Source organism: Mesoplodon densirostris, chromosome 18, assembly GCF_025265405.1.
Source record: "Mesoplodon densirostris isolate mMesDen1 chromosome 18, mMesDen1 primary haplotype, whole genome shotgun sequence".
Classification (NCBI taxonomy): Eukaryota; Metazoa; Chordata; class Mammalia; order Artiodactyla; family Ziphiidae; genus Mesoplodon; species Mesoplodon densirostris.
In genome coordinates, this window is record NC_082678.1 from 2,142,194 (window position 1) to 2,167,065 (window position 24,872).

The following is a 24,872-nucleotide window of genomic DNA, read 5'->3' on the forward strand; positions in this document are numbered from 1 at the left end:
CGAAGAGTAGCCCCTGCTCACCGCAACTAGAGAAAGCCTGTGCACAGCAACGAAGACCCAATGCAGCCAAAAATAAATAAATAATCAAATTTAAATAAATAAATAAAAATAAAAGGCACAAAGTTACAAGCAAGAATATTTTCTTTTGGTGGAATTTAACTTTCCTATGCTAAATTGATCAAGTCATATGTATAGTAAGTACTTTCCTTTCTGTTATGCAATGTTATCCAATCTGAATTGAACTTTTTTTTTTTTGGCTGTGTTGGGTCTTCGTTGCTGTGCGTGGGCTTTCTCTACTTGTGGTGAGCAGGAGCTACTCTTCATTGCGGTGCACGGGCTTCTCATTGCTGTGGAAAATGGGCTCTAGGCACGCAGGCTTCAGTAGTTGTGGCACGTGGGCTCAGTAGCTGTGGCTCTCAGGCTCTAGAGCGCAGGCTCAGTAGTTGTGGCACACGGGCTTAGATGCTCCGCGGCATGTGGGATACTCCTGGACCAGGGCTCGAACCTGTGTCCCCTGCATTGGCAGGTAGATTCTTAACCACTGTGCCATCAGGGAAGTCCTTTTCTTAAAAATAAATTTATTTATTTATTTATTTTTGGCTGCGTTGGGTCTTCATTGCTGCGCACGGGCTTTCTATAGTTGTGGCAAGTGCGGGCTACTCTACGTTGCGGTGCATGGGCTTCTCATCGCGGGTGGCTTCTCTTGTTGCGGAGCACAGGCTCTAGGTGCGTGGGCTTCAACAGTTGTGGCACACAGGCTCGGTAGTTGTGACTCGCGGGCTCTAGAGCGCAGGCTCAGTAGATGTGGCACACGGGCTTAGTTGCTCCGTGGCATGTGGGATCTTCCTGGACCAGGGCTCGAACCTGTGTCCCCTGCATTGGCAGGCGGATTCTTAACCACTGCGCCACCAGGAAAGCCCCTGAACTTCTTTCAAAATTCAAAAGAAACTTATGAAAAATGGAGAAGGAAGTGGCCTTTTCTATCATATAAGGAAACATACCTTGATAATTTTGGACCAGATTAAATATATTCATTCTTTTGGAGGCGTGGCTGGTTTTGTTTAAAGATTTAGCCTTCTTCTATAATCAAACTTTTATATTATTCATTCATTCATTTATTTATAAAATACATAATCGAACGTTTAAACAGGCAGTTTGCACAAGGCCCTCTTAAGAAGGGAAGATGAAGATATCAGGAAAAACAATACAGAAAGCTCATTTTATCTAAAGGGTTACCTCTTCATTTTTCTATTTCTCGTGTGGTTTGTGAAAATACACAGAGAATTGATTATTTCATTTTCATATGTCCCTTCAATCAAAAGGTTTATCAAACACCTAGGACTGAGAGGGATGGTGAGCCAAGGCTAATGAGATAAAAAGATGAATTAGCTAAATTGTAAATCTAAAGAAAACTTCATCTTTCTTGGGGTAAAGGAGACATTTAAAAGGGACTTAAAAATTATACAAGATTTACAGAGTAAGCTTTAAAGGGTGGCCCAGTGGTCAGGGGTCCGTGCTCTCACTGCCAAGGGCCTGGGTTTGATCCCTGGTCAGGGAACTAAGATCCCACAAGCCTTGCAGCGCAGCCAAAAAATAAATAAATAAAGGGTAAAAACAGTCCAAGTACTGGGGGAGAGGGGAGTTAATATATGACATGCAGGCTGCCATTTCTCCAGGACTATATTATTTAAAACGTAATCTTAGAGATCTACACATTTATCTTAGACACAAAAAACTACCCTCACTGATCAAACACTATGTACAAAATGTAAAGTATCACTGCTATAGCAAGCTTTTTAGATACTATGCATCTGTAACTTCTGAATAAATTATTCAAGTTTGTTTTATTTTATAATATATTAACTACAACCAATATGTCTATATCAAAAGTTTAAAAATGATAACTGTTCTATTGACCTAGCAATTCCACTGCTATGAATTTATCCAACAGATTTTCTAGAAAGACACCAAAATACATACATACGAGGCTATCAATTACAGTACTGTTCAAAACAGCTTTAAGAAAAAAATAGTTAAAAAATGAGAAACAATACAAATGTCAATCAATACAGGGCAATTTAAATAATTTCTGAACTTTCAATATAATGGAATTCTCTATATGCTTTAAACAGATGGACCTCTGAGTGCCAGTAAATATCTAAGATGTCAAACCATTGTATATTTTCCTTTTTCTAAATAACAAAAAAAGAAACACATGTACATATACACGTGTGCTATATATGTATAGAAACTTATCAGCATTCATAAAAAACTACCAATAGTAGTTTTATATCTAGGGCATGGTTCTGGGGATATGAGTGAAGGAGAACTTTTACTTAGCACTCAATACCTCCTGTAGGGTTTTAACTTTTCAAAAGCACATCCTACTTTCATACCAAAATTACCAAAAAAAAAAAAAATTAACGACATTGTTTTGCCTAAGATGAAGAGTGGAACAGGATCCAGAATAATTTTGGAAGCTCCGGTTCATACTTTTCAAACTTCGCCAATACATTAAAACCAAAAGTCAAGTAAACTTTCCTGTGATGCAACAGATTTGTATTTACCCTCTGGTCTACCACATTAAGGGTGCTGAGTCCAGGACATAAGTAACACAGAATCAGTCCCCGACTCTAACCTCATTCTGGAGACCGTCTCCTCCTCCCCATTCTGTTCTATCTGCTCCAAGCATATTGGCCCCTAAAGTATTCCTCAAAGGGACTTCCTTGGAGGTCCAGTGGTTAAGACTCCGTGCTCCCAGTGCAGAGGGCACGGGTTGATCCCTGGTCAGGGAACTAAGACCCTGCATGCCGCATGGCGCAGCACCCCCCACCCTCCCAGAAAAATACTCCTCAAAGTGGTTAAGCATTCTCCTGCCCCAGACCCTGTGCACTTGCTGTTCCCTCTACCCATAATGCTTATCCCCGAGATACTCAAATGGTTCACTCTCTCACTTATCTCAGGTTTCTGCTCAAATATCAGCGTATCAGAGTGGCTTTCCCAACTCACACATGCTTGTGTGTATGTGCGGTATCCTACCCTTCACAGCATACATCTCCAGTTGATGTATATTACACATCTGTTTTGCCTTCCCCAGTTAGACTATAAGCTACACGAAGGTAGGGAATTTGACATGTTCACAACTCCACCCCCAGAATTTAAAACAGTCAATAAGTATTGAATGACTGATTACACATAGTACATAAAATAAAAGTAACAACCTAAGGATGCATGGATAGCAGCGAGCAGAGCTGAGGAAAATTCCTTCTCCTGCTGTGTGGCAACGAGATCCTCTTACCGTCTGAAAGCACATTAGCTATCTCTTGTACTAGTGTTTATATACTGTCTATTCTTAGCTTTTCATTATTTATCTCAAGGAAATTGATTTAGGCCTGAAACAACTACCTTGAGTAACAACTGGTATAGTGCTCAGGGGAACTTTTGCTTTACTTATGCACTTTGATGGCTTGAAATTACCTAAGAAACTGCTGCTAAGACCAGGAAAGGATCCAAATAAATAAAATACTAGGGAAAATGTACTGGTGGTCTGGCAAGCAGCAACTTACTCTGTTCTACTTTTTTTCTGCACCTGGTGGCCACATTCAAAGGCTAAATTTTTTTTTTTAATTTATTTATTTTTGGCTGCGATGGGTCTTCACTGATTCACGCAGGCTTTCTCTAGATGCAGGGAGCGGGGGCTACTCTTCCTTGTGATGTGCGGGCTTCTCATTGCGATGGCTTCTCTTGCTGCGGAGCACGGGCTCTATGCATGCAGGCTTCGGCAGTTGCGGCTCGCGGGCTCTAGAGCGCAGGCTCAGCGGCCATGGCTCACGGGCCCAGCCGCTCCGCGGCACGTGGGATCTTCCCGGACCGGGGCTGCAACCCATGTCCCCTGCAATGGCGGGCGGATTCTTAACCACTGAGCCACTAGGGAGTCCCAGAGATGCTTTTATTCAAGCAGGCAATTCAGAGTTATTCTGAGGAGTGATCACTGAAGAGCCTAAGAAGCTAAGTTGCAATGGAACACTAAACATTTCTGGGTGATCCTAATTCCAGAGGGAGAGAGAACCACATATCACAGGGTGTCATGAGGCTTGGGCACACTTACCTAGGGAGTTACAGCCTGGTGTAGGACACTTCATATTGAAATTGTAGCTTTCATGGAAGCGGCGGCGCTTGGGGCGATGAGAGAGATCACTGCCTGAGTCCTTCAAGGACATGTCCTTGGCAATGCTCTCATCGTGAGAAACGTTGGGGCTGGAGATGTCTATATCAGACTCAGAAGAAGGGGCATTTCCAGTTGGCGTTCGAGGTGGAGACTCATCGTGATCAGCTGTATTTTTAGTTTCTAAAGTAAAAGCAATTGGTAGAACTCATGAATGGGGTTTATTTTATTTAGAGGGTTATTATATTCAGAAGAGCTTATGGGCTTTCCCAGACCCTCTTTCTACGATTTAACCAGTAACTTTTAGCCACTTATCTGCCATAAAACTAAATAGAAAATGAAGAGAAACTAATAACATCATTCCTCTTTTGCAACTTTAAATCCTGACTAAAATTCCATTTGGAGTTTACCTAATGCATTTTACTTATCTGTGTTTCTCCCAAGCCCCAAATCATGGGTAATCAAAACTGGATGGGAATAAATCTTTAAGAAACATTACCACCCCACTCTCCTTCCAGGAGATATACAGGATGGAAGATAAATGAAAATGATTCTTTCTGGATGACACTGAACAGACTTGGTGTGAGACTGTGAATGGACCTGACTAACTCTAAATCAGGGGTTGCAAACCAAATGCCTACCAGGCTGAGCAAGGCCAAATCAAGAGCTGATGGTCCTTCTCAAGGGACAACTTCTACTCAGCTCCAGCCAATTATTACTGTGGTGAATGGCCACCTAATGTTCCCAGAGCTTTCCATTTTTTAAAAGAAACTAGTAACTCAGGTTTTTACATGAAATCTTTGTTTTTTCAAATACTGGCAACAAAACTTTTTTTGAAAAGTAAATACAGTTCCATCAAACCAGCTGACCAGACTTCCCTGGTGGTCTAGTGGTTAAGACTCTGCGCTTCCACTGCAGGGGCCGCCAGTTCCATCCCTGGTTGGGGAAGTTACACATGCCGTGGGGTGTTGGCAGGCTAAAAGCCTAAAGCCTTTCATCTAAGGCCTCTGATTTGGGCTGCTGAATCACAACCTCAATACCTTACCATTGCCCATTACTGATGGGTCACCCCTCTTCAGAAATTCAGAGATAAATGGACTGACAAGCATGGCTGTAAGAAAGTGTGCTTTAAGCCTTCTTCATCTGTGGGTGAGAGGTACCCAGTCCCTTCTGCCTACTGCAGGTCCAATCAAATATACTCCAGCTACTCTGGACCTCAAGAGTACTAGAGTACCAAACTTGACCTCAGCAAGACACAAAAAAGGAATCAGACACACAGCATTCACCTAGCTGAATTTTGTATTGGGTATCTATCTATCTGCAGTGGCTCCAAGCCTCCCTTAAGAGGAAACTGACTAGAACCTCTCTGTAATTGGTCCAAATCATACCATACTCACTCACCTCTATCTGAAAAGTCAACCACTTGCTCAGTTTCTGAGCCAGATGAACGAGTCTGCCGAAGAGGGTATTTTTTCGGAGTCACTGGGGTAGGCTGCTGCTGACTACGGGTCACTCTCCTGGTAGAATAAGCAGGCTCCTCAGTGCCAAAAGACTGCAAATTTCGAACAGGACTGGAATCTGATCCCGATTTTTAAAAACAATAAAACAATTAAAGAAAAAAGAAGGAAATCTGTTTTATTTCCCAGCGGGATGACTTATTAGCACGTAGGCCCTCCTCTTCATATTTCAAAAACTCCAACAAATCCTCAAAATATCCATTTTATCGAACTAAATATAAGCAAAATAGATCAGGTATAGAGATGCAATACAGCAAGGAATTAACAGTTTAGGTTCTGGAATCAAGACTGAACGTGATTCAATTCCACTTCATCATACTAACTAGCTGTGGCATCTTGGGCAAGTTAATCTCTCCAAGCCTGATCTATAAAAAACGGGGAAAAACTAGTAGCATATTCCTCATACATTTTGTGTGAGAATAAGTGGAATAATTCATGTAAGGCACCTAACATGATCCCTAGGTAGCTAAATCTAGTGCTTTATAAATATTAGCTACGTCCTCTCTTTCTTCCCTTACTCTAACCCACCAGAAAACAGATGCTCTACTACTAAAGGTATATCAATATACGAATATCTCCTTTCCTTAAGGATCTCTTTTTTTTCTTCCCTATTACCCTATCTGATACCCTAAAGCAAAATAGTATTAGATTCGTAAAGGGCAAGGCAAGACTACAACTTTTAAAATTCTTTTGGATAGAGGAATCTATTCTGAAGCACCCAGTAGCCTTTTCTCATCTCCGCTTTGATGACACTCAAAAAAGGAATAAAAGAAATTCAGAGCTAAAATTAAAGCATATTTTAATCAACAAAAAATCCTAACATGTATATCTTACAGATTCTTCAAAGAAGAAAACTGAAATTCTCCAGCTCTTGTGTAAAAGTTAGCACACAGCTAGGTCTTCAGTTTGCATACCTCCAGGGGGCTCCATTCACAATGTATTGATAGTCTACATTTTGCTTTAGAGAGGGTCATCTTACATGGACCACACTGTGAACGGTGCCCCACGGAGTTGTACGACTCAGTGGTTATAAAGTATAACTAGAAAGAGACCCAGAGCTCATGTAATTCCTAGCTATTTTGAATATTTACAACTTTCAGGTGTCCAGGGCATGACCAATTACACTTTCTAAGAAGACTTATGCCCATTCCTTTGCATATACTGTACTCTCTGCCTATAATAACACTTTCCCATCTTTCAACTTGTAAATTCCTACTAGATCCCGTAAGATTTCCATATCTGGGCTTCCACGGTACTCTATGCAAACCTCTCTCAGAGCCCGTTCCACAATGCATTACCATACCAGTTTACATCCCGAACTAAACTGTGAGCTCCTTGAGGGCAGGAAGTATGATTTTTCTATCACGGTATTCCAGTACATAGCATAGTACCTGAATTATAGTAGCCATTTATCAATATTCCCATTATGGCAAAAGATAAAAACTAAAAAGTTGAGAAATCAAGAGACAACATCTATACTTCAGCTCAAATATTAGATTCAAAAATAAAGTAAGGAACAGTTGCTGAGAATGTTCCCACTTTCTTGCTTGAAAAAAGAGATGTTTTTCTCTCATTTTGCAACATGCTTATACAAAGCACTAACCAAATCAACACTGTTTAAGTGCTCTAAGTATATTATATTTTCCCTCTTAATTTATTATCGCCTGTTGATCATCAGCTTTCTGTATTCATTACCACTTTCTTTCTTACCCAGGGAATCCCGGAGCAGAGCCAGGAGGGTTTAGGGGTACCCTCCAAATCTAAGCCCAGATAGCTAATTGCACTAGAGAACCTTCCGACACCAAGATTCTCTGTTCTTTACTACCAAAGCAAAATTCTGGGTATTTACAATCGATAGTTAGGTCAACTATTTATATTTATTACCTGTACCTGACTATATTACAGAATTAAACGTGGTTTTAAAAGTATTGGGCCTCCTATAATAACAAGTTCAAGAGACTATTTTAAGCCCCTAGGCCTAAACCATTCTAACGAAAGTGAAAAGATAGCATTCTCATTTTACTGATAGGGAAGCTGTAATGTATAAAAAATTAAATGACTCAGGACATACATGTGTCATACACCTATTAAACCAGACATAGTTCCTTTGGGTCTACAAATTGGACAGTACCCCCAACAGAACCATTTTTAAAAACCTGATACTTTGCATTCGTTTACTCTGCATTTTACCAGATTCTGTCATCAACATCAAGACATGGGACCAGTTTCCACAGTAACTAGCACCATAATGTGATGTCCCGTCAGCTGTGAGGTGTGGTCAGGAAGAAGGAAGCCGCCCGTTACCTTGGGAACTCTGGCTCAGTCGGGCTGAGGAGCGGGTGACGCGGGCAGATGGCCGGGACGTGCCGTCACTCTCTGAACTGTCTGTGTGCTCGAGATCTGTAGAAAAATCGGAATCTTCGGTTCCATCTGAACTACTGCCTGCATTCCTCTGTAACACCACAGATCCAAACATTAGCACAGAAACATTTACTCTGTGGGTTTGACTTAACACTGGAAAAAAATGAACTGTGATACTGAAAACACCAAGTTCAAACCTAAGAAAGGATTCCACAGCCAACTTTCCTTTATTTAGAGCATTTAAATGAAACAACCTACAAATAATGCACCCTTATTAAATAAACACTGAAAGAGAATTCTTAGTGTATTGTCGTTAATTCTGAAACAAGTCCATCTGGAGGTCAGTCCCACAAACTGGAAAGTATTCTACTCAAAACAGCCTGGTTGACATAACCATGTACTTACAGAAAGTCCAGGGTAATGAAAAAATGTTAGTACTAGACCCCATTGAAATTCAGAGTAGCTTTTGTACAAAGTCTCCATGAATAGCTATTACATTTTTAAAAACTACATACTAATTCAAAATGTCATGGTCCACAACTCTGATCCCAAAAGAACTTAAGGAGAAAAAGAGTAACATTCTTCTTTCTTATCTACTTTTGAAGTTTCTCCACATGAATGGCAAAAGTGCTTTAAGAAAGGGGGGGAGGGAACAGCTTGCACATGAAGACTCATAGGTATGCAAAAACAAAAGGTTTTTAAAAATCATCTTTTAAATTAGTAATTATTTGTCAACTGTTAGCCTCCTGAGGCATGATTAACCATAAATAACTTTTATCAACTGAGCATTAACACTAGACCTTTTACTAAACCAGAAAGAGAAATGTATTTGCTAAAAAAATAAAAAACAAAAAAACACCAAAGTTTCAAATTACAAGTCCCCAATTCTTTACTCAAAACCCTTAGGAGCAGCTGTGTTTAGAATTCATAACTTTTTAGATTTTTGGAAAGGGAATAATTTGCATATATGCTGCAAATAACACCCTTTCTGCAGCAAAATATGTAAACAATCACACTAAATGAGACACACGAAAACTCAGGACAGTTTAGGACAGGTTTTGTCACCAAATAAGTTACTAAAAAATTTACATTTTCAAGAGCTCTTTGTATTTGGGAACTGAAGAAAGGAGACTGTGGGCCTATTCCAAGGCACCAGTACTATTCCTGCATTTGGTAAGCCTTAACATAAATACTACCTATCAATCAATGTACGTCATTTTAGGAGACATTAAAAAGTGTAAATATTTGAAAGCCTCTGTGAAGAGAAACATTTCTGCAGAAGTGAACAATACCACCCAACCTTCCAAATATTTCAAGTCTAATCTGCCCAGATAATGAGTGGAGTCCCCAGAGAGGGTCACAGAAAATTGATAGGATAAAAGGGGAATCTTAAAGGTCATCTAGTCCAATTACCCAGATATTTGAATCCCTGATCATCTCTGACCATCCCTTCCTGGCTTGACCGTAGAACTCAGTTCTTCTCTCTGGCTTTCACCAATCTACTTCCCATCTTATTCCAGAACAGACTTAATTGCTCTCCCACTTCCCTGACATTAAGCTTTGTATATTACTGCCAAGTAGAGAATTTACTAGATCCTTCTACAGTTATTTATATGTCTGTTTTCCCCATCAGACTCTGATTTCCTTAAGCCAGGGATCACGTCTAATTAATTTCTGAATCCCCAGCAACCAGCACGTAGCAAGTAGTCAATAAACATTTGTTGAACTGAATCGGATTTGTTCTGTAGTCCTGGCTCTGCCATTGCCTAATTGAGTAGCTTGGGGCACTCCAATAAGCCTCTGTTTAGCTGAGAAAAGAAGGGATGGGAGTGTCCTTAGGTGATCTCATAAGTCCCATCTAATTCTACAAAGTTTCTGATTTTACGAACTGCATTTTCTAGGCGCTGTCTAACTAAGGAAACAGTAATAATTACAGCTTAGGAGCAACAGGCCAGAGTGAGATCCCTTGGGAGTGGGCGCTGGTTCTCCACCACCCAGTCCTCTGCTTTGTTGTGTCCCCCGCGGGGAAAGGAAGGATGCTCCAAAACCCCGCCTCTCCTCCTATGAGCATCTCCAGACGGAAGGGAGGGGGATTCGTGCCACCCAATCGCGGCCCCGCTAAACCGCGCCCCCATAGGACAGATTGCCAAGCCCAGCCAATCAAGAGAAAAGGGATCGTCCTCTACCGCCAGTCGGAGAGCGGTGGGGCCGGGCCCAGACACCGCCCCCACACGCGGGGAGGTGACCGTTGAGCCCAAATGGGCGGTGTCGCCAGCCAATCAATATGCTTCTAGACGTTTCAGCGACCAATTAACGAGAAAAACGCCTCCGAGCCAGGCAAGCAGAGGGCGGGAATAGTTGCAAGCATAGGCCGAGGCCAGGGTCGGGCCCACATTTTTCTGTTGCGTATGGACAGAGGAGAGGGTTGCTGAGCTAGGTTCGGGGGAGCGGGAAGTTGGAACCCAACCACTGTGAGGCGTGGCCAACTGCGTCACGTTGCTCAAAAGACTGTCCTTAGAAACCCGCCATCCCTCCTGTCCCGTTCCTCTCACCTTCCTTCGCGGCATTGCCGGCGGCTGCGGCCCGACGGTTCCGATTCGGGCAGCGGCGGCAGCAGCAGTAGGAACGGTGGCTCCGGCGGGCTCCGTGGCGGCCTCTGTAGCAGTCCCAATCCTGCGTACGATCCCAAGTGCCTCCTGCTTCACAGCGTCTACAGCTTTGTGCGCAGGCGCCGCGGGCTGAGGCGCTTTTTCCTGTACTTCCGGCTGGGGTTCGCGTCACGTGACGTTATGGGTCAGAGAGGATGCTGGGAGGTTCGTTCGTCCGCTGAGGCTACTGAGCGCCATTTTGGACTTGGTCAGGAAGTGACACCGATGGTGGAAACGGGGGTGAGCCGTGTTTAGTTAGGGGAATGGCACCCTTTGTAGGCGTGGGTAGCCATTCCTGTTTGGGGCAGAAGCCTGACAGTTGAAGTTAACGGTTCTCATCTTTACCTTGGGTAACATTTCCCTTCCCGGTCGTTTTAATTTCCGAAGTCGGGGAAGGAAAGCCCCAGAATCCATCAGGTTGCTGAGGTTTAACCCCTTCGTCGCCGAATTGGCTAAAGGACGTTTCCGTTTATGACATAAACTCAAAGTTGGGAAGGGATATTTTGCAGAAGAAACTATTTTTTAACAGCCATCCTGTGTGTCAAAGTGGTGAGAATGGGGGCTTGTGAAAGGAACGAAAGGGTAGCGTCTACTATCGGGAAGTTTCTTGTCTGGTAGAGGAGACATTGTCCTTGCCCTTAGCGAACAGCAAGTAAGTTAATCCGTTCACTCGCGAAAGGAGACAGAACCATTCTCCAGAAGCTGTAGCTCCAAAGAATTACCAATTTAGTTCTGTGGTGAGCACATTCTGTATGGGTTTGAGAGCCTTGGGTGGCCCGCAGGGTGAGAGAGAGAGAGAGAGAGAGAGAGAGAGACTGTGTGTGTGTGTGTGTGCGTGCGCGCGCGCGCGCCGTATCAGAGCCGGAGAAGCATTGAACCCGTTAGCCCAAGTGACCTCTCGAAATACAGATGCTTGAGCCAGGAGTTGGGGGAAGAGGAAGGAATATTTTCGGTAAAGCTGGAGCTCAGAAAGGCGTTGATTTTTAAATAATAGTGAGAGCGCCTTGAAAGGAGAAGTTGTGGAAGATGTAAGGCTGGGAGAATCATAAGAAAAGGCTGGGAAGTGGACAGCAGGCATTGAGGATTTAGCCTCACTGGAGGAAAAGCCTTGAGAAGACCAAGGCTTGGCCCAGAGCGCATGGGTGGAATCCAGCCCAGCTCAGTCATTTAGTTAGGATCCTGGACCCCAGTTTCACCTGAGGCTAGCTAAGATGGAGATTTCCCCCTGGAGCTGAGCTAAGGAACAAAGCAGCAGAAGGTAAACATCTGATTAATGTGCTGAACAGAGGACTCTGAAGAATTGAAGTTCCAGACCCTTGGTTAGTACTCTCCTTGGAGATATCCTGGGCTGGTGTTAACACAGGCAGCTTTTAGTATTTAGTGTTTAGCTTTTAGTGTTTACTATAAATACCTCTGAATAATTTACTTAGGTTGAATTGCACATAAGAGCTAATTTGGAAAGGACTCCTGTTTCTTCTTCTTTTGTACCCCCTCAGGACTTAAGCATTTAATTTCACACTATTACTGTTATTTTGCACTTACTGGAGTGTTCCTGAGGTTACTCTTGGATGTTGTGGCTCCCCGACTGTTGGTAAGGAACTCTAATGTTAAGAGCAGATATCATTTCTTTTATACCATCCTTAGTATTACCCAGAGCTGGGCTTCCTTGGTGGCACAGTGGTTAAGAATCCACCTGCCAATGCAGGGGACACAGGTTCGAGCCCTGTTCCAGGAAGATCCCACGTGCCGCGGAGCAACTAAGCCTGTGCGCCACAACTACTGAGCCTGTGCTCTAGAGCCCGCAAGCCACAAGTACTGAGCCCACGCGCCATAACTACTGAAACCCGTGTGCCTAGAGCCTGTGCTCCACAACAAGGGAAGACACCGCAATGAGAAGCCTGTGCACCGCAGCGAAGAGTAGCCGCGGCTTCCTGCAACTAGAGAAAAGCCCGCACGCAGCAAGGAAGACCCAACGCATCCAAAAATAATAAATAAATAAGTAGTACCCAGACCATGCTCTACATACAGTAAATTCTTGCTAGTCAATCAGAATATGTTTACTGTTTCACAGTCTGAATGTATAGCACTCAAAGATGGTGAAGTATCCCTCCCTAGAAATTAGTGTTTTAGAATAAAATCCTGACTTAGCCATTCAAAATACAAACACCAGCATTACAGATGTTCAACATTAGTTAATCCCTTACACCAAATTTTCAAACACTGCAGGTAGCATTAAAAGAGTTTACAGTTTCCTTTAGACATGGTTCTTGTCCTGGGAAGGTGTACCCTCTGGCAGAAAGATGAAAAAACTAACACCAAGAAGGTAGAAATGTGATTGTAAGAAAGGTGTGTACTAAAGATGAAAGTCAAACAGCTAGGTGTATATATATATATATATATATATATATATATATATATATATATTTTGGCTGCATTGGGTCTTCGTTGCGGTGCGTGGGCTTCTCATTGTGGTGGCTTCTCTTGTTGCAGAGCACAGCCTCTAGGTGCATGGGCTTCAGTAGTTGCAGCACGTGGGCTCAGTAGTCCAGTAGTTGTGGCGCATGGGCTCAGTTGCTCCTTGGCATGTGGGATCTTCCTGGACCAGGGATCAAACCTGTGTCCCCTGCATTGGCAGGCAGATTCTTAACCACTGCGCCACCAGGGAAGTCCCTTTTTTTTTTTAGCTAGGTATATTTAGAATGGGGAAGGGGAAATCCTGAAAGCTTTTTGCTCTCTTCCTTTCTTTTTTTGAACCAAACATAATCTTTACTTTGAGTTTTATTTTCGTCATGATACAGTTATCGCTCAAAGCAGGAACTGATGTTCGTTTCAAAGCCTTTTACCAGTTGCCCCCTGCCCATACTCGTACGCCAGACTTCACATGGGTAGCTCCACTGCTTGCTCTTCCTGCTTTTATGCTTTCACACGGGCTTTTCTTCCTGCCTTGATGCATCTCGCAACCTTCTTTAATATTTACTTTCTTCAGAAGGTCTTTCCTGATTTATTCTTCCTAAGGTATTAGGGCATAATGATTTATGTTATTTTGCACTTACTGCTTTATGTGTACTTTTCCTTATACAGTTTGGTAGATGTTCTGTTTCCCTCTCTCCTTCCCTAAAAAGTAAGAGGAACATAACTCCTATTTGTTTTACTCATCAGCTCTTCTAGCGTCCAGTACAGGGTTTGATGTCAGATCTGGATTTGAATTTTAGCTCTGTCGCTTTCTGTCTGCATTGCTCTTGGACAAGTTATAAAATTTACCCGTGCCTGAGTTTTCTCATCTGTGAAGTGGAGATGCGAATAGCCACTTCACAGGGTTGTTATCAGGATTAAAGGAAATGATTGCTATAGAGAGCTTAGCACAGTTCCTGACAGAGTAAGTGCTCTTACTCTGGCAATAAATGGCTGTTGTTACTGATATTTATTATTCCAGTTACCCTAGTTATGGCAGTAACATCTTAATGTTTGTGAATATAGCTTTATATGGTCTCGATGTTTGTTTGCTTTTGTCTATTGAGCAAGATGATTACCCAGGCATTATATGTCAGGCATTGAGTCAAAGCAAGATGGATAAAAACATCGTGTTTCCCCAGGCCAGTAAGCTTGTTGTTCCAAAACACTATAAGAGTATTAATGGAAAAATAGAAAGATGAGCAAGGTTCAGAAGTGCTACAGAGGAGGAAGTGGATGGTTTTATCAGGAGGGTTTAGGAAAGGATGCATAGAGGAGGTGAAACGACTAGAACTTCATAGGACGAATAAGTTTGCCAGCGGACAAGGAGAGTAAGGGCTTTCTATGCAGAGGGAACAGCATGTGCGGAAGCACAGAGGTGTGGAGCAATACGGTGTGTGGGTGACCAAGGGCATGACTGGATTTGGAGTGGTTGACATAAGAAGAGGCATGAGTGGTTTTGGGAACCAGCTCATGCAGAGCCTTGAACGCCCTGCTGAGGAGCCTGGGCTGGAGGTGAGGGGGAATCTCTGAAGGACTTTAATCAGAAGAGTCCCACGATTAGACTTGAACTTTAGAGATCTCTTTCTGAAAGCTGTGAGGGGGACTGATCAGAGTGGCAGGGAGACCAATCAGAACGCTTCCATAATAATACCCTTACCCAGAGCTGAGGAGGAACCAAACAGGGCAGTGGTAGCAGGGGTAATCTTTTGTGTATGTTCTTGTGACGTTTCTTTCTCATGACTGTATCTTGTCTCCTCAGTTACATTTGAAGCTCCCTAAAAGATCCCTCAATTTCCTTTCAAATGCTCCCCTTGCCAGTAAATGGTGGGTACCATATTTCAAATACAAAGTGTAGTTGTCCATGGTTTGCTTCAAAGGCCTGGGAGTTCCTGGAGGTTGGGAGCCTTGCCTGGCTGGCCACATCGTCTCCAGCTTCTCCCTTGCTGGCATCTAAAAGGGCTCCGTAAATGGGGTGGCCACTGCCAGGTGTTGGCTCAGTTAGGAAAGACTTGCACAGAACCAGCCACCCTCTCACCTCTAAGCCTCTCTTTGACCAGGAGGGGTTAGGGATAGCAGTTTCCTCTGTGTGCAGATAACTGTCCTGTAAGGTGGGGAAGCGTGCCTTGACCTTTCAAAGACAATGGTAGTGTAGCCAGGCCAATCTCGCAACTTCTGAGTAAAAGTATTGGCCTGGTCTCTGTCCCTCTGCAAGCATCTCAGAATTTGCTGATGTGACCATAATTCACATTAAAATCTTTTCACTCACAGCTGCCTTAAAAATAGGCAGCAGAAATAAATAAATAAATAAACAAACAAATAAGTAATTTTTTTTAATTGAAAAAAAATAGAGTCCGTGAGGTCATTAGTGGTCCCTCTTTCTTACTCTTGCTGGAGATGGCCTGGAACTTCTCTTACCTTCTTGGTCACTTGTTAATTTGGTTCTTGGATCACCTTATCCACCAGCCACCCCAGCCCCGCCCTGGGGGAAGGTATTGGACAGATCCCAGCAGGCTCAGGCACTGTTGCCCACCTCTGTAGCTGGGGCTGTAAATAACGACCAAAACTAAACAGTCAAATAACTGCATTTTGAAAATTGCTAATAGTAAAAAAGAAGTCACTCTGATCCTGATTCAGTAGCAGTTCTTCTCCCACTCCTGCCCTTCATCTCCCCCTTTCTTCCACTTATCTACCTCCCTTTCCCCATCCAAGCTCCCTAGGGAAGCCAATCTGAGCACAAAGCCCTCATACAATGAAGACATCCTTTTCCTTATTTGACAGGGCCAAAGCCTCCAGGGCTGTAGTTATAGTTACGCAAGCAATGTTGTTATGGCAGCAGAGGCCTCAGGGCAACATATGTTCCTGGGTGGTATTTGGGTTTGCTTTAACAGACTGTCTCTCCCTGGGTTCTCCATGCCCAAATTCACTTATCAAGAAAACCAGGGAATTGCTGTTATGGATGGGCCTTCTTTTTTTATTTTTAATTCTAACAAAACCAAATTCTTTATTCCCCAGGATGGAATGTACTCAGTGATCATGGGTTGAGACTTTTTAGACTGCAGGCGTTTTCATTTATTCATTCAACTTATGTTTATTGAGCATCTGATAAGTGCTAGGCATTGGGTAGGAGCTGAGTGCACGCTGTGAATAAACACACATGGTCTTTTCCTCCTCCAGCTGATGATTTAGGACAAGTGTGTATAGGAGGGGGCTGGGGGAGTATGATGTCCACCGGCACCAACCCCCTCCACCTTTTCAAAAGTTACTAACGCAGTATAATAACACTAAATAAGTGTCTGAAAAAATAAAAGGCATCCTTAATCTCACTGGTGCCATAGAGCTATTTTTATTTTTTGCATATTGCCTTCCAATTTTTCTCCACATGTGTACCTTTTATTACATGTACACGTTTTTTTGTATAAAAGCACTCATTGTTTACATGAAATTTCATAGTTTTTACACATTCTCAATATTTCCCATGTTTCTCTGTAGTCCTCATAATTGTAATTGCCGTGTGACATTGCAATGTGGCCGTGTGACGCTGCAATGTGGCTCTGTGACAGTGTGCTCTCCCCTATTTGGGATTATTGAGCGTCTTTTAAGTCAAATAATGCTGCAGTGAGAGTCTGCATGCATCTGTAGCTCTCCTGTTTTTATTTCTGCCTCTTATACGTTGCTTTATTTCTTTCCCCAAAGACTTGCCCAAATTTAAAGTGTCACCATCATTGTGGGAGGATACCAATTTTAAGATGTTCCCAGAACTGAGTGTTACCACTTAATAAAATCTTGCAAGTTTAGTAAAAAAAATGAAAACTGCACCTCAAATGTGCTTTTCATTTTATTTCTAGTTAGGATAGACTTCAGTCTTGCATGTGTTTCTTTACTAGTCCTGTTTCCTCGTCCATGAAATCCTATGTGTTACTCATTTCTCTACTGAGGTCTTGATGATTTTCTTTTAAGTTTGTATGAAAGAGCTTTGTCTGAGCCACATTCAGCTATGGAATCAGTGTTACTGAGAAAGCAGAAGATTTGCTTCACAATGATTTCTCTAGTAGTTTCTCCTCACTTTCTCTCTGGCTTCCCTGTGACCTCTAGTGGTAAACGCTTTGTCAAGTATGCATGCTATTAAGAAGGAGAATGATATTATGAACAGAATGTGTAGGTGACATGGATGAGAGCAGTGGGGAGGCAGGTTATGTCTTTCCTCAGCAAGAACCGAGGGGCCGCTTTAAAAGCTGCAGTCACTCTTGCCCACTATAGAAACTTTGAAGATGGTCGTGTTGACACTATTTTCCTGATGACCTAGGAGAAACTGAGTACTAGGAAGAAAATTCGCAAACCAGTCAACTTCAGGAGGATGAAAAATGACCCTGCCTTCTGCCGTTTGTAAACTGAGGGTCATTTCATTTGTTGGGAGATGCTTTCCCAGGAACTGGGGCCAGGAATGGTTCTCTCTGAGTCACTTACACATGCTCAATCTCCCTTGTGACTAACTGTACCCAAATGTGAATCAACTGCCAGGGTGAGGGATGCGAGCTACAGCTAGGAAAATAATTTCTCTATTTAAGGTAAATCAGCACATAACATGGTCCAAACTCACAACCCTGCTCTTAGTCTTGCTGTAACCAACTGAGGTTACTGACCCAACCCAATCTCAGGGGTTAAGGATGATTTTCTTACTAGTCTGGAAATTACTTGAGGATGAGTGGGCATCTGGTCCTTTTTTTTACCTGCCTAGCCTTGCCAGTAGATGTCACTACACCAGACCACATTCTCCAAAGATAGGCCTGGAAGGAAAGAGAGGGCTTCAGAAAGGCCAAGTCCAGCCATCATGACCCTATTCTCCCATGGCTTCCATTAATAACTCCAAACTATCAGGGATATGTGTATACATGGTTCCAGACAGTACTAAGGCCTGAACTCAGAAGGCCAAGACCTCAGGTTCTGGGCAGAGTCAGAGTTCTTATCCAGAGGCCTTCCCCAGATTGGGTGGGGCACACAGCTGCTGTAGGAAGGGTGGCAGGGTGAGAAGACCATTTAAACGGTGGGGGGGGGGGTACACATGATAGACTTATCAAGGAACAAGAGCCATAGGCTTGGGGCTGTTCCAAATGTCACTGTGGGGCTGATACCTCAGGCAAAGCACTCCACCCACCCTCCACCCCTGCCCCTCTGTCCATACTGACGGGTGTCCATCCCTTGCCTGAGGGCTGCCAAGCTGGGGCCGGTTCATCAGCTTTGGGCCTCCCCAGGGCCAGCCAGACATAGCCACACCATGCCAGGAAACTGGGAAAGTTCCTAATAGTTCAGACTATCATTACTGTTCCCCTACAAGACAAGTATAAGCAGCATTAATAATCTGGCACAAAAAGCTCTTCTGTAAAGACTTTGGTTCCATGATCTTCTGTAGGATAAAGACTGAAATTCTTACCTGGCCTGCAGTGACCTGCATGATCTGCCCTTTGGTTAATTCTCCAGCCCATCCCACACAACCTCATTCTCTGTGCTTTAACCTCATTGACCTTCCTGCAATTCTTAGGCATCCCCTGGTTCCTTCCACCTCAGGATCTTTGCACATACTCTTTACTCTGTCTGGAATGTTCTTTCCTCATTCTCTTCTTCACCTCTTTCCACTAATCCTTCAGATCTAAGGTCAAATGTCATTTCCTCTGGAAACTATTTCCCAAAGCTTCCAGACTAGACCAAAGCCCTTATTTCTATACTGTTACAGCACCCGGCGTTTTTCTTCATGACATTTGTCTCAGTTTATAATTATATATCTATTTGTGAGACTGTTTGGATTCTTTGCTTCTGTCCTCCCAACACATACCCAGACTAGGTGTCATGAGAGCAGTGTCCATTTTACCATTGCATTCTCAGCACCCAGCACAGTACATAGTGCTTAATAGATGCTCAGTAACTATTGGATGTATGAAAGAATGGCAATAATGATAAATGAACGAAGTTAGACAACACAGCATTACTCTTGTACACACATTCATATAGCATTTGTATATGAAATATGGTGTCTAATTCTGGTCACTCAACGCCTAAGAAGACATATCAGAGTCCAAAGAAATTTATCTAAATTGGTCAAGGGGAAAATGGAGGTTACCATATGAGGCAAAATTTTAAAGATTGTGGCCTGGGACTGAGATCCATGCATATGAAAATATAAAGGGCTGGGCTTCCCTGGTGGCACAGTGGTTGAGAGTCCGCCTGCCGATGCAGGGGACACGGGTTCGTGCCCCGGTCCGGGAGGATCCCACATGCTGTGGAGCGGCTGGGCCTGTGAGCCATGGTCGCTGAGCCTGTGTGTCCGGAGCCTGTGCTCCGCAGCGGGAGAGGCCACTACAGTGAGAGGCCCGTGTACCGCAAAAAATAAAAATAAAAAAATAAAGGGGATAGATGCAGATTTATTTACCAAATCCGAAAAGTCAGTGCGAAGGAAAATCTTTCAAAAACTAGACTGTGGACTCCCCAGAGAAGAGACTGTGTGTTATTTATCTCTATATTCCCAGCACCTAGCACGATGCCTGGCACATAGTAGGAGCTCAAGAAATGTACGTTGAACTATTTTGTTGTTGAAGCTTAAAAGAGGTAGACTTGGGTCTGGGGATAAAGTAGAATATGATTTTCACTTGGGAAATCCCAGAGGCAGAAGAGTATGAATAGGGTCAAGAAGGGTTCCTTTACATGTATGGACAACAGCTATACAATAGACTATTTCAGGGACATTAGGGCTATTCAAGGCCCATCCCTTGACCTTTTGAGATCATCCTTATGGAGGGCAATTACCATATACTCTCACAAAATGCATCTTCTCTCCACCAGCAGGGACCAAACTCTAAACTATAAAAAGCATTGATCTCACCCTGCCTCACATTGTTATCTCCAGTGCCCTCCAGACTCTTGGGCACATGCCCCATTGGTTCACTGGGCATATTCTACTCAGGTTTTCACCAAAGAAGGGAAAATCCCAGAAGGTGGTGCCCTTCAATCAGAAGTAAAAATGGCTGCATCTCTCAGGGCAACCAGAGCCTGGAGCTGGTATTCCTGAGCCCACAGCAGGGAGGCCAATAGCCCTGGTTCCAAGAATCCCTGCAACCAGCCTCCCTGGCATTTAGCCTTCAATCCCTGGCACTTACCCGCCGCCCCCCCGCCCCGGCCCCTTAAGCAGGGACATTTCAAATAGTTTTTCTTAGAGCCATGGAGGGTTCATTAAAAAAATAAATCCTCCAAAAGCAACTATTGAGCTGCTCATCCTCACTTATTTCTTCCCTCTCCCAGCAGTGTGTGGCTTAAAGGTTGAGGATTTGGTTGTGTGTTCATTTCCCAGCCAGCTCTGCTGGTCTCATCCTACCTGGTACCAGAGGGGTAAGGGCTGTATCTTCTCTCAAAGATGGGCCTGAAGGCACAGGCATCAGGAAAATACTTAGACTCTTGTCAATGGTGTGCTGATGCATCATGGAAACTAGTCCCAGGGGCTTCCCCTGTCTGACATCACCCCCCCCTCCCCTTCCAGCAGCCTATAAATCACTAAGGATTAAATACTGTCTGGAGGACCCTTCTCTCCCACCCCTATTCTGGGGCTCCCTGCCAGGCAGAAGGCTGCAAACTAAGCAGGGAGAAAAAAAGAGAATGGGCAGCAGGCAGGGGTGCCCATCATTTATCAACCAAATGCAGCGGTCAGTGGCTCTTTCCAGCAGCTCTCTGGCAGGCTAGGCAGGCAGTGCAGCCAGTGTTTTGTGTCAAAATGGAGAGCACAGTCCGGCAAGAGTTCCCCTTATTTGGCTGTCCCACCCCGGACGTGGGGAGTCAAGGGGTGAGCCCCTTTCTTTTTTTTTGGTTTTGGTGGGTTCAGAATTAAACCACACTTTTGGTCCTGGATAGAGTCTGACTTCCTTCCCACCCTTTTCTGCCAAGTCTTCCCTAGGGCCTCCTCTTGTAGCTCCTCTTTTGACCCCAAGAAGAGCTTTCTCACTTTACTTGGCACCTTACAGAAGTTTCTTGAGAGTCCAAGTTCCAGAGCTCTGGCAGCCTTTCTTAAAGGGCAGCACCACCGTCCTACCTCCTTTGATCGTCTCTGGTTTCTCCTAAATGGAAATCTCCCAGCTTCCCCATCTCTCTCCTTCCCCAAGGTAGGAAGCTTGGAGAAAAGAAGTGCATTTAGTCCATGCTTTTTTCAAGGAGGAGTTCCAAAAACTGTTCAACTCCCTCACCAAGAACAGCTGGAACCTGCCAGACTAACCTCCATAATTTCTGAGCACTGCTTCTCTGCACTATAAACAAAATCAGAGTTCTAGAGAGTTTAGGGCCAGGGGAGGTGACGGGGAGGCAGGGAAGTGGGTTATAGGGTCTGGTCTGTATTCCTAACTCTGACCTTCAACTACTGGGTAAGGGTGGACCTCTAGGTCTGCATCCCTCTGACCTAGTCCAGTAGTGGTTATACACAGTCTTTGAAAGCAGATGAACCTGTCTTCTCTAGCTAGATAATCTCCAATACATTTCCTAACCTTTCTGAGCCTCAGTTTTCTCACCTGTGAATTGGGGATAGTTACACCAACTGGATAGGATATAATAACTCAGACTGAGGGTTAAATAATAATATGTGTGCAAATTACTTAGCCTATAGGACGCTCCCAGGAAGCAGGAGTATTCTTCTGTGCTGTGTCGTTGGGGCACATGGTCTATAGCATCCTAACTATATTACCTTCTTTCCGAGGCCCTGGTGTTAGTGTCTCCACAGGTGGCACAAGCTTCTTGAGCATTCTGAGGAATGCAGACCCACCACAGATTCAGAGATCCCAGGAAGAATTTTGGGGGAAGAATTCAAAATTGTGTGTATATGGCCAAAAAATTAACAGGGTTGAGATCTAGACCCTGACTTGACGTTCTGGGTAAACACCCAGTAGGTCAGAGAATTGGATGGAGCTTCTGGGTGGGACTTCCAATGAAGGTGCCAACTTGTATGATACTATCAGAGTGGCATGGAAGAAGTAAGACCAAGCTGCTTCCTACCCCAGCAGAATACACGCTACTTTGTAGATTACCAGGCCTTTGCCCAAGTTGAATAGAAGCAGGGGTCACAGAGGCCACTGGTGGAATGTACTGGAACATTCCAGGCCCTTCTGCTGCATAACAACACAACTCCTCGAGGCTTTGGGCCATCAGGGTCTTCCAGGAAGAATTGGATACAAGGTCCTCACCCTCCACCATGCATAGCAAGAAATCACCTGCTCTGAAAGGAGCATTATTCTAAGTGCCCCAAGTTACTAAGTGGGAGGAGTGTTAATCCAGCCCTTTGGGACTTTTTCACTAAATAGAGAGGCTTGGCTGCCAAGGCCATTTTGTTGAGCCAGAACCTTCTTGTGGAATAGATGTGCTGGGTACAGGGTATCCACAGGAAAAGCCAGGAATAGGCTCCTGATCATTCAAGGCTGAAGAGTTGGATGGGATGTAACCAGGCTTCATGTTTTTTCAGTCAGAAACAGATTTACAGTGAAGCTAATGAAACGTAAGAGTCAGAGCCCCTCACTTGCACAGAACCCTTCCAAGTCTTTCTCCCTAATTCTATAATTATTTTACTATTTAAGTTAAAGAGGAACCCCCAAATTATATAAGTATTAGACCTCACAGAACCTGGAGCCTTCCCTACTTTTAGTCTGCAGGGCTTTTATTCATTTTTTTTATAGTGTCGCTTTATTTATTATTTATTTATGTATTTGGCTGCGCTGGGTCTTAGTTGTGGCACGTGGGATCTTTTAGTTGTGGCATGCGGGATCTAGTTCCCTGACCAGGGATCGAACCTGGGCCCTGTGCATTGGGAGCGTGGAGTCTTAACCACTGGACCACCAGGGAAGTTCCTGCAGGGCTTTTAGCCTCAGCCTTCAGGAGTGATCAGAAACAGTAGTTGGAAAAACAACCAACATTGCCTCAACGTCGCCGGACGCAGTGGCTTGCACTGGTAGCTGACAAGGAATAACAGAGCAAATGGGTCCCTTTGCTCAGAACTGGGGAGAAAGGACAGACATATATACAATGACAGAAGAGGAGTTATGAAGCTACCCATAAGGTAGCACAAAACAATGGGCTAAAAACCAAACACTTAAGTCCTGGGGGCATCATTAGTGCCCCACAGGGTCAGTTGAGGAATGCTAGAAGGACCTGAGGTCTGATTGGAAGTTGAAGCTGGTGACGAAGATGGTGGAATTGCAGGGAGGGAGGGGGAATATCACATCCACGTTTCAGAAGATAAAACTGAGGATGCATCTGTGGTGATATTTTGCAGTTGTCTATTACAAAAGCCCTTTAGATAATATTCTTGGCTCTGAAAACAAGTTCTGAACCTATGCCCTAGGACTGAAGGAAATTAAACTACAGACCCACTTTCATATCACTTGTCCCTTCTGTTATAATATATTTGAATTGGATTTCATGGTACTTGATTCCTGATTTGGCGCATGGTGTGAGGGGAAGGGAAAAGGATTAGGTGTGGAATTAGATGAAGAATGTTTAGGGTATTGTAGCTTATTTGCTCCAGGGGTCATTGTATTTTTTTTTTTTTTGCGGTACGAGGGCCTCTCACTGTTGTGGCCTCTCCCGTTGTGGAGCACAGTCTCCGGACGCGCAGGCTCAGTGGCCACGGCTCACGGGCCCAGCCGCTCTGCGGCATGTGGGATCTTCCCGGACCGGGGCACGAACCCATGTCCCCTGCATCGGCAGGTGGACTCCCAACCACTGCGCCACCAGGGAAGCCCAATCCTTTTTTTTTTTTTTTTAACAGATTGATTGAGGCATAAATTATATACCATAAAATTCACTTATGATACATGTATAATTCTCTGGTTTTTATTAAGTTTATAGAGTTGCGCAACCATCACCACATTCCAGTTTTAGATCATTTCCATAACCCCAAAAAGTTCCATTGTGCCTGTTTGCAGGTCATCCCTGCTTCTACTCCCAGCCCTAGGCAGCCACTGATCTGCTTTCTGTCTCTATAGATTTGCCTTTTCCGGATAGTTCATATAAATGGAATCATACAATATGTAGTCTTTTGCATCTGGCTTCTTTTACTTAGCATAATGTGTTTTAAGGTCCATCCACACTGTAGCATATATCAGTAGTTTATTCCTTTTTATTGCTGAATAGTATGCCATGTAAATTCTTCTGGAAGTTATTTATTTGTGTTTTTAGGCAACATTGACCAGGATTCAGGAGCCCTGGTCTCCTGTCCTGCCTCTGATTTGCCAAGTGGCCTCTGGCAATTCATTCCCTTGTCTCGGCGCCCACTTCTCCATTTGTAAAATGAAGGGACTGGATCACATACAGTCTCTAATGTCTCCTCCAGTTCTTCCAAAAAGATCTACTTTGTAGTTTTCATGGAGTGCCACTAGGTCCTGTAGTCCAAAATTTTGATGTCTCTGATCCCACATCTACCCTTTACCTATTTTAAAACATCCAACAAATCCTTTATTGTTCAACACGAGGAAGTTCCAGTTTTAAAAGGCTGCAGTTTACGGGAAAATTTGATTCCCACCGAGAGGAAAAGAAGAGTTAAGGAGTGAACATCACCCAGTCTGAAAGAAGGAGAATGAACAAGTGAGATAACTAAGCAGAGGATAGAAAGTGGTGGGCCGCAGCAAGGGACAAAGTGTGTCAGGGTACTGAAGGTCAAAATCCAGGTCACGGTTACCTTGGGCGTAAGGGGGCAGGGATGAAGGGAGAGGG

The 24,872-nt window shown here is 43.8% G+C and overlaps 1 protein-coding gene and 1 non-coding gene across 4 annotated transcripts in view; both read right to left on the bottom strand.

Moving 5' to 3' along the window:
• KAT7 (lysine acetyltransferase 7) overlaps positions 1-10,756 on the bottom strand; it is a 31,063-nt gene extending 20,307 nt beyond the window's left edge. For 2 of the 3 annotated variants that reach the window (XM_060082848.1, XM_060082847.1), the window contains exons 1-4: positions 10,596-10,711; positions 7,987-8,134; positions 5,567-5,743; positions 4,109-4,348 (exon numbers count right to left, since the gene is read on the bottom strand). In XM_060082848.1, the coding sequence (XP_059938831.1) occupies positions 4,109-4,348; positions 5,567-5,743; positions 7,987-8,134; positions 10,596-10,610 (580 nt within the window). In that variant the 5' untranslated portion in view covers positions 10,611-10,711. Of the gene's footprint in view, positions 1-4,108; positions 4,349-5,566; positions 5,744-7,986; positions 8,135-10,595 lie in introns of all 3 variants that reach the window. The other variant, XM_060082849.1, reaches the window with a different exon arrangement.
• A 12,174-nt stretch (positions 10,757-22,930) lies between these two features.
• Positions 22,931-23,003, bottom strand: TRNAW-CCA (transfer RNA tryptophan (anticodon CCA)). Its single transcript has one exon. It is a non-coding gene; the product is annotated as a tRNA-Trp (tRNA).
• Between the last annotated feature and the right edge of the window lie 1,869 nt (positions 23,004-24,872).